Source organism: Nannobrachium achirus, assembly GCF_963921795.1.
Source record: "Nannobrachium achirus genome assembly, chromosome: 23".
NCBI lineage: Eukaryota > Metazoa > Chordata > Actinopteri > Myctophiformes > Myctophidae > Nannobrachium > Nannobrachium achirus.
Genome location: NC_137830.1, coordinates 45,363,610 through 45,373,987, shown reverse-complemented (window position 1 = coordinate 45,373,987; position 10,378 = coordinate 45,363,610). Strand labels below are relative to the sequence as shown.

Here is a 10,378-nt window from a genome sequence, read left to right as displayed (position 1 = left end):
CGTCAAAGCCCAGGGCAGAGGCAGCCATAGATCAGACCTGAGCTGTCAGCCTCCGCACGCTGCTCAGTTCTGGGATGATTATTCACTGTCTGGGAGAACAAACCCCAGGGTCTGTGCAGTGTTGATTTCGTCGACTAAAACTATGACGAAAAATAGGGGACTGCCCATAAGTCCGAAGGTTCATTAGTCCGAATTTAGTTAGGGTTACTGAGGTTAGGGTTCCGGTTAGAGTTAGGGTTAGGCATAGTATTTGGACTACGAAAAATATTTGTCGACTGTGTTTTTTTTCACAGACGAAAACGAAATAAAAACTACGCTGTGATGACTAAAACTAAGACTAAATATATTGAGAATTTCGTCAACAAAATAAAAACTAGACTAAAACGTTAGGGAGGGACTAGTGGAGAAGAGAGTCATTTTATGTTTGGTTGCTCTCAGGTGTTGCGTGCTGAAAATAGCCGATCTACAAGCTCACAACGCGTCGCAGCCAAGTGTAAAATCAGCCATTACCATCAAGGCCTGCCAAAATAAATTTTAGTTGACTAAATCAACTGTAGATTTAGTCAACTAAAATCTTATGATATTTAGTCGACTAAAATTCAAATAAAACTAAAACTTGTCAGGTGACTAAAACTAAAAGACATTTTATTCAAAAGACTATGACTAAAACTAAATCAAAATTTGCTGTCAAAAACAACGCTGGGTCTGTGCATAAGGATGATCAACTGTGACCACCACAGCTAAGGTTAACTACTTTGCAGGTTCTGTAAAAGAAACAACACCGATATGAACGACAGTAGTAACTTTGCAGCAATGTCATAGGAGCGAAGCAATGTCTGAGCCTCAGTTGCTAGGAGTTACATGAGATGAGCCGTGATGTACAGTATGGGGACAATAGACGCATTGTCCTACGGTACTGATTTAGTAGACAGCAGTGATGTAAGGCTATTACTTAGCTCATCATTTAATCTACACTTATTAAAGGGTGTTGAAAGGGGAATCTCAGGAGTCTGTTTAACACTAACTAAACATATGTTAAAAAAGGACGAGGGGATCCGAGCACTCAGAGTCAGGAGGAGAGGAACTTAAAGTTAAAACAAAGTTTATTTATTTAAAACCAGGTTTTAAATAAATAAACTGTCTAAACACAATCTATGGAACAATATCTAAAATACACCATGCAAATGACTCGCATAACTCCACAAAACTGTGCATTGCTTCAGTTGTAATGTGAGTCCAAAGGAAAGAACACACATCCAAAATTAGGGGTGGGCGATATGGTGATAATTAACGTTGAGACGATAAAATGCCTCCACGATATGCCTTTTCAGAGGTATCGTATATCAGTGTGTAAAAATGCCATGGATTTAATAAAAAACTTAAGGCGTGACCCCATTTGGACAATCCCAGCCTCTGCATGGCTGCTAGATAAGCATACAACAGTTTCTGGTGTTAGAAGCATTTGTATGGGTATTTCATTTTTATTTTATTATAGTTGCCGGAGGTATACAATTTGCTCTAAGGCAGGGGTTCCCAAACTTTTTGGGCTCGGGGCACCCCTATAAATATTATTTTAATTAGAGGCACGCCAACATTATAATTTTCACTCCCAGCACCTTATATTTATAGCATATCGTCGTTGTCGGGTGGAAACCTTGTATGTCCAAAACCGTTCGTTTTGTATTTATCATCTATAAAAAGTACCAAACTAGTGAAAACAGCAGATCTACAAGCACAAAACGCCTCGCATCGCTTGTAGATCGGCTGTTTTCACTAGTTTTGTGCGACAGTCTTGTATGATGAAGCAGGGCTTTATTTTACCAAAAGACGAACACATTTGAAACTTGGAGATACGAGGTTTCTGCCCGACAGTGATGATACTTTAGTGATTATGTTGTGAGGAAAACGTTGAGATAATAGCCACTTTGGTTAGAACTGACTGAAAATACCTTTGTACTTCAAGTTTAACACATCGGGTGCCCACGTGGTGTCTACGTGTCAATCTCTTTGATCTTTACGAGTGCCCAACGACGCGTGTGACGCGTTGTACAGTAAACTATACTGTACTGTAGCTACTGCACTTGGCTACCGCGGTGATGAAACAACTCCATTTCCCAACATGCAGCGTGCAATTACGTCACCCGGACGTGCTGTGTGGCTCGTTGACTTCCTGTTTACCGGCTGCACAAAAATGCTGTTTTCTCCGGATTCTCTTCCTTTTTTAATTTTTTTCTCAAAACGGGAGCCTCTTCTACATGCCGTAACACAAACACTGTGGCTTAGAAATGATAAAAAACGGTCCTGACTGAAAGAAAAGATTTTCGCGAAATAAACAGGACATACTCGGATTACATTTACTCAGATTACTTTTCTCGCCAGTACTCTCGCCGGTAGGTAAAATGACGCGTTGCCATGGGCACCAGCAAATAAGACGTCAGAGATCACGTGGGCATCCGATGTGTTAAAATGATACTAAATATTTTTTCAAGTATACAAATAAATTCCAAATATTACTAGTAAGACACCTCAGGGTGACATGCGACCTCGCCCTAAAGGGCGAGGTCGCACCAATTCTTGACTATCTGGCCAACCACAGTGTTTCTCTGACGATTCTAGTTGTTATCATTCTGGGGGGAGTTTGTTCATGTTTTTGTGAGGGTATCAACCCTAGAAGACACGGGGAAACATGCAAACTCCACACAGAAAGGCCCTATCGCCAACCCCATCGAGGGTGTGAGCGATGGGGCCTAAACATGGAAATGTGGAGAACACTATATATGGAGATAGTCCAGTCCATCATGTCATAATGGGACTACCGTCATAGACAGTAGCCATTGTTAGGCCGGAGTCAATGGCTGTGTCTATGACGGTAGTTCCATATGACATATTGGACTAGACTATCTCCATATATAGTGTTATCCACATCTCCATGTTAGGACTCATATATGGGCATAAAAAGTATGTCATGTGACATCACTTCCTGTACAGACAGTCAGCCATTGACTCCGGATTAACAATGGCTACTGTCTATGACGGTAGTCCCATATGACATATTGGACTAGACTATCTCCATATATAGTGTTATCCACATCTCCATGTTTAGACAGCCAATGACTCCGGCCTAACAATGGCTACTTTCTATGACGGTAGTCCCATATGACATGATGGACTGGACTATCTCCATATATAGTGTTATCCACATTTCGTGTAGCCGCCCTGTACAGGAAGTGATGTCACAACTCGCTGACATCACACTGACATCACAGAGGATACGGAAGGACGGTCACGAGGATACGGAAGGAAGGAAGGAAGGAAGGAAGGACACTCAAGCGACACGATTCTTCAGAGTATATGCGACCTTCGGTCGCAATCAAATTATATCGAAAACCCCTGCTCTAAGGCATAACCATGTATACTGATATAGAACATTTGCATATAAATTGTGCAGTAATGGTAATGGCTTGACTTACTAGGTAGGACAAATAGTGGCAGACTTTTAAGGATCTATTATTTACTCTTTCAATGCAAGTCAGCAGAGTCAAATAAAACCTAAAATGCAAGTCAGCACAGAGTCAAATAAAGCTTAAACATGCTTATAATCTCAAACAAATTCTATACTACTCTTACAGTTTATGCACATCAGCAACATCTTACAGCCCCCTGCGTCCTGTGGAGTGGTTTAAATCCTCAGGGGAAAAAAAGAACAAATAATCAATAAATGTACATGAAAATAAAAAATGTCTTCCCCCAAAAACATCCCTATTTCGAAAACCTCTATCTTTGCTGTCCTTTAGCACGATCTATGAATCAATATACTAATGTGGCACACTCCCGGAATCCCATTCACAAAATCATCCCTACATGTTTGATGCCCCTGGCCTGAATTTAGGAACATCCGAGCGGAAACCCAGTTTGGGACAGACACCAAATGCACTGCGGCAAAAAAGGGATGGTGTGACATCACGCACACCAAGTGTGTGGCCTGTGGCCAACCTGGATCCAGCGAATGCTTTGGCAAAAGACCAGATTGAGTTGGAGAACACTATGCTTTGGAGATGTGCAGATCACAAGGAACTATCTGAATTCTCACAAGCAAGACCTCAAAAAGAGACATTAACCAAACAAACAAAAATAGACGTAGAATACTTGGGAATCTCAGCGCTGACGGGAGCTCTAATACTTAAGACACTCTCTGCCAGGTATTAATTAATTATTTCTGTAGTCAGTGTCAGGGTTTTTCCAGTGTTTTTACCTATTTTTGAGGGCCATCGCCAGTGTTGCATCGGTGATTCAATGGTTTCACAGGAGTTAACAGGTTCAGACAATGGTGTATTGATATGTACATAGGCTCATCTCTTTGTTAAATCACCCTGCGGTGACATTACACGTTGTCAGGTGTGAATTTGGGGGTTAATTTCAATCGATGCATGCCCTTGTGCGTGAGAGTCGTGACACTGGTCAGAAAAGATATGGGGTGGGGGGAAATCTCGCTTTTGCGAACGCCCATCATTTCGACCGGAGGGTTAGCGACTCACTCCACGGAGGTTAAGGTTAGGGTGAGGGTTAGAGTCGGGTGTCGAAAAGATGAGATGTAGTAACAGCGACACGCTCCCATGGGGTGGCGCGTACGCGCATGACCGGACCATTGCAACACTGGCGATTGAGTGCGTGTCCGTGTCTGCGTGGGAACGATGTAACGTTGTAACTTCACCTAGTGTCCACTAAACAGCGTGTGAATGGACTATGGGCGCTGAGGAAACCCAGAACGAGAGATAATCGCATTTCCCTGCAGAAGAAGGTGAACCGGATGGAGAAGTGCTTTTCATTTCCGTGTTATCTTTGCATGCATCAGTCTCCTAGCAACCGCGAACCGTTCTTACAGCAGCGAACAGCGATATTAATATGCTCGCATTAAAAATATATGTCAAGACGTAGATCTCCGACCTCGGGACAGAACCACGAATTTTGAAAAAACTGAAATCTCTGTTTTCGGTACTAAATGTGTTAAATACTGTAGTTACTAGTTTACCTCCCTCAAAGTAGGGACCTGAGAGTTAAATGACCATATCGTCGTGGTCGGGGGAAAACCTTGCATGTCCAAAACCGTTCGTTTTGCATTTACGATTTAAAAAATGATTTAAACTAGAGAAAACAGCCGATCTACAAGCACACAACGCCTCGCACCGCGAGGCGTTGTGTGCTTTTAGATCGGCAGTTTTCACTACTTTTGTGCGACGGCCTTGTGTGATGAAGCAGGGCTTTACTTTGCGAAAGAACGTACACATTTGAAACTTGGAGATACGAGGTTTCCACCCGTCAACGACGATATGTTTGAGCTCGGTACAACTAAATGCCTCCACATGCATCAATAATGGCTGCAGTCCAGTGATAAAAGGAGTGTTATCTCGATACATTCAAGGTAGCCCTGATGTCATGCGGGGAGGAGGTGACCTCTGAACTCTGTAGCTATGGCAACTGACCCTTGTCAGCAAGCAGATGGGAGCCTGTGGGCTATGTGTGTGTGTGGGTGGGTGGGTGGGGGGGGGGCATAATTGCTCCGGGAAAGGCATGCATGAGATGGAGAGGAAGGTGACATGAGGAGGAGAGGAGATGAGGTGTGACAGGGAGATGAGAGGAAGACAAGAAAGGTGACGAAAAGACAAGTGGAAGACAGAGGGGACGGCGACCGCGGTTTTCCCGGTGAATCTGAGCGCAACGGTGGGGGCGCGGGAGTGTGGGGAACACACACCACTGACTATTGCCGATGATGGAGAGGTTATATAGCTTTATGTATTGAGAGGAACTCTTGCCAATTTTGTAAGGGACTCGTCGCCAATTGTAAGATTTTAAAAGTTATTTGGGGCCATGATGATTGATAACCCCTTCTTCCCACTACTAGACTAATAAGGATTTATATTGTCTGTGTTATTGTTTACAACCACAATTTGTCACGTGTGGCAAGGTCGCGGTTCTACTAGTTTTAGGCTATAGGCCTAGTAGGTTAGTGTAGGCTTTGATTAGAAGCATTTTCAGAAGTTAATTTAATGTTTTCCATTTAATGATTTCCTTTAACCTCATCTAATCTTGCGCTAATGCACGCAACTGTTTTCGCCAGGTTTTAAGGCTTAGTAGGCTTTTCAGAAGTTAATTGAATGTTTTCCATTTAACGATTTCCTTTATCGTCATCTTGCGCTAATGCACGCAACTGTTTTCGACAGGTTTTAAGGTCTTATTTTAGTTGTTTCTCATAAGCTCGCGACCCTTCTTGCCCATCGGCCCCCACCGTTGCGCTTAGGTTCACCGGGAAAACCGTGGTCACGAGGGAACGACGGGGAGGAGATCCTCCACAGGTTGGCGTAAAACGCCCCTCGCACCTCGCGGCTTCGGAGCGTTTGGCTACGAGTGATTGTGTCATTTGTCTGTAGATAAATACGCTATTCCGCCAAAGTGCAGTAACTACGCAAATAACTTAACTGATAAAAGGATTTAAAAGTGTTGAGGATGTAATTGTAGTGTATTGTATATGACAGGCTAATTTGATATAAACTGATAGGCCTGTCCATTTATGGAAAATCCCCAGTAGAGAAGTGTATATTTATTAAGTGTGTGTAAGTATACATTTGCAAGATATCTATTAGAGAAGGGCTGCTAGGTGTAGTTCATAATAATTTGTACTTTTAGTAGAGTGTTGTTTAAATGAAGAAACATTTTGAGGGTTTAAATACCAAAGAAGTGTTTCATTTTTTATTAAGTGCAGAAAAAATAGAGTAGATGGTGGGTTGAGGAGGAGAGAAACAGGGGTGTGGGGTCGGTGGGGGAGGAAAGGTCTCCCACTCCCAGAAAGGTTCTGTTTCCCCCCTCTAGAATTAAATGTGTGTATCTTCGCTTCACCAGGGACCCGCCCCGCGGAAGCTTCCGATTGGCTGAACCGGAGATAGGGAGTGCTCTGTTGTGTTCACCTGGACCGTGCGGAGATGCCGAAAGTCGGGGGGGATAAAGATGTACTATTCTGTCCATATCGTGACATAACTCGGATGGCGCTGAGTCGGCTCATTTGACCTTCGCAACGCTCAACACGGCGACTTGCTCGTGGCTCAAGGTCACCTGAGACGGCATCTCCATCGAAAACAAGCGCTCCTTTACAAGAACCTAACTGAACCCTGGTCCATCCAGGAATCACGCACATTGATCAAGACAAATTGATTACTGCGACCTCCATACACATGACAGGGTTACGTCTCTCCTCTCTCTCGGCCCGTTGCTGCTTTTTGTTGCCAGAGTACAGGTTATTAGAAAGTTTAGCAAAACTTGACGTGGGTGTAGGGCAGTGGTTCCCAAAGTGTATTCCAGGGACTTTTGGGGGGTCTAAATTAGGGCATTCATGAATAGTGATTTTTAGTATTCGAATTATTCGACCTCAAAGTATTTGAATAGTCGAATATTCGACAGGACTGGCCAAACTGTCAAATATTAAGTAAGCAAGAGGCAAAATTGTGAAGATAGCCGATCTACATGCTACATGTTGTCAGCATGTTGATCTGCTATTTTCACAATATTTATCTGTGGAACCGAGTCACATTAATACCTACAATTCCAAGTGCTTGTCAGGGTGGGGGTCCCCAGTTCAAATATGTTTATTTTGGGGGTCACAGCCTAAAAAGGTTTTAGAAGCCCTGGTATAGAGCATTAACAAATTCATCCACCAGGGGCATTGACAACTAATTTTTATGACTTCCTATCTAACCAAGCTTTATAAACTATATAAAAAAAATAAAAAGCGAATATTCGACTTCGGTGAACAACGTCGAATAGCGACTTTGATATTCGAATATTCAAATATTCGAATATTTGGTGAATGCCCTAGTCTAAATTGACGCATACCAGTCTGTAACTCTGACAGTATACAAATAAAACCAAATGGACCTGTTAGGGTCCCGGGAGACCTTGAAATTGTAGAAGTGTGAGAAACACTGGTGCACGGGCATGTGCACGGACACAGTACACGGGCGGCAGTGTGTCTCCTTCTTCGGCTGCTACTCTCAACTGTTGTCTCAGGCTCTCTCTAACTTCTCTCTAGTCTAGTCTAGTGCCTCTCAATGTGTCTTTCTTTTTATCTGGACTGAAGTGAGAGTAATGGAGTCAGGATGCCAGTACGTGCTCCTAACATTAGGCCGTATTAGACGTATGCTTACTGTTACTGTACAGTACAAGTGACAGTAGACCTCACCCAGAGGTCAGCGGGACTCCCATGGGCTCACAATGAGCCCCCCCCCCCCTTCTCCCTGCTCTACCAAATACCTGTAAAGGGTTTACAGAGTGTAACGAGTGTGACTGTGTGTGTGTGTGTGTGTGTGTGTGTGTGTGTGTGTGTGTGCGTGTGTGTGTGTGTGTGTGTGTGTGCGCACGCACAAGCGTGTGTGCGTGTGAGTGTGTGTGTGTGAGCAAGAGATTGGCAGAGTCAAGAGTGTGTGAGTAAGAGAGAGAGAGAGTGAGACAGAAATCGGAGAGACACACGCACGCACGCACAGAGGGTTGAGAGATTAAAGAGTCAACCTTGGTTCAGTTACCACCGAAGCCCAACTGTGTCTGTTTAATCTGACACCATGGGGGGGGGGGGGGGGGGGGGGTTAAGAGGGGACAGCAAACGACAAACACAGAGACATTTACTAGAAGCAGTGCTCTTCCGAGCACAGGTCTCCACCAGGCCATGCGTCCTGGTGGTGCTACTGTATAATAGGCCAATGTAAAAAGGCTGGTATGTTCTTCACCTTAGACCTTTCATGGCAATCGGACACTGCATGCATGATTTGAGGCACTGTGTTCCAAAAATGTGTTTTGCTAAAGTCTACCTGCTGGTGGCGCTATAACAGGCCAACGTGAAAAGGGTAGCATTTGTTCCTTGACATAGTGGGAACATGTGTGGCAAATTTCACGGTAATCACAAGCTGCGTTGATGATTTGAAGCATTTTGTTCAAAAACTGAGCAATCCTGCAAACTTTGGAAGCCAATATTAGCCAATTAGGATGGAATATGAAATATCAGACGGATCGGACTTGATCACATGACTATAGAGATACTGTGTACCGATTTGCATGATTTTTCGATAAAATCTCAAGGAATAATAGGAAAAATTGTGTTTTACATAAGTCAGCCTCCTGGTGGCGCTATAAAAGGCTGATGTGAAAAATGCAGGGAAAGGGTTTTTCCTTGGCCTCTAGGGAGTGCGCTTACAAAGTTTGAAACTGATCGGTGGAGTTATAGGTAAAACCACAAATCGCCTGTTATAGCGCCACCATGAGGCTGATTTCAAAAATTTGAAGTAGCATTTCTTCCTCGACCTAGTGGGAACGTGTGTGCGCGATTTCATAGTTGTACTTTGCGTTTGGGATTTGAGGCATTTTGTTCAAAACGGCTCAATCCTACAAACTTTGGAAGCCAATTTTAGCCAATCAGGATGGAATATGCAAAATCGGACAGATCCGTGACGATCACATGACTGTCGAGATACTGCCTACCGATTTGTAGGATTTTTGGACAAAATCTGTAAGAGTAGTGCACAGAAATGTGTTTTGCGAATATCGGCCACTAGGTGGCGCTAGAAAAATGTAGGGCAGAGGTTCTAGATTGGCATCCAGGGAATGTGTGTGCTCACTTTGGCAGCGACCGGGCAAACGGCGACTGAGATTAGGTGCACACAAACTGCGAGGACACACGGACGGACGGACGGACGCACGCACGCACGCACGGATGGACACACGGACGGACGAAGGGGAAAACATACTCTCCCCCATGCCTTCGGCTGGTGGAGACAACAAGTAGAGAAGGTCAGTGGAGGTTAAAAGCGGAGAGACGGATGTTGAAACGGCGGTGGGAGGGGGGGGGGGGGTTAGATACTCACAGTTGCATGATCAAATAGAGGTGGTTGGAGCTCTCGTAGATGTCTTCCAGTGCCACGATGTTCTCGTGCTTGATCCTACGAGGGAAAAACAGACCAGCACAAAGGATTCATTCATGAGACCAACGAGCATCTCCACACTCCCCCGACCCCTCCACGTACACAATTATTACGTAATCGTCTAATCGCAATTATTTGAGGTAATCGCAATTATTTCGCATAATCGTCATAATCGTTTCCATGTTGAGAAACGTTAATGTAGTTGCAAACACTTTCAAAAAGTAGTGGAAATAGCCGATCTACAAGCTCACAACGCGTCGTGATGTGACGCGTTGTGAGCTTGTACTGTAGATCGGCTATTTCCACTATCAATGTTATTTTTTAAGTATAGAATTGTCAAATATGTCAGTAATTTCTTTGTATATTTAAGTTAGGAGTCATGATTACCATGTGCAACTTCAAAGCCTAAGAGCCAAACAGAA

General features: G+C 43.8%; 1 protein-coding gene across 3 annotated transcripts in view; it reads right to left on the bottom strand.

Moving 5' to 3' along the window:
* Positions 1–10,378, bottom strand: part of camk1da (calcium/calmodulin-dependent protein kinase 1Da) — a 109,615-nt gene that overhangs the window by 33,075 nt on the left and 66,162 nt on the right. For all 3 annotated transcript variants that reach the window (XM_080754011.1, XM_080754013.1, XM_080754012.1), the window contains one exon: positions 9,900–9,974. In XM_080754011.1, coding sequence (XP_080610137.1) covers positions 9,900–9,974 — 75 coding nt within the window. The remainder of the gene's footprint in view (positions 1–9,899; positions 9,975–10,378) is intronic.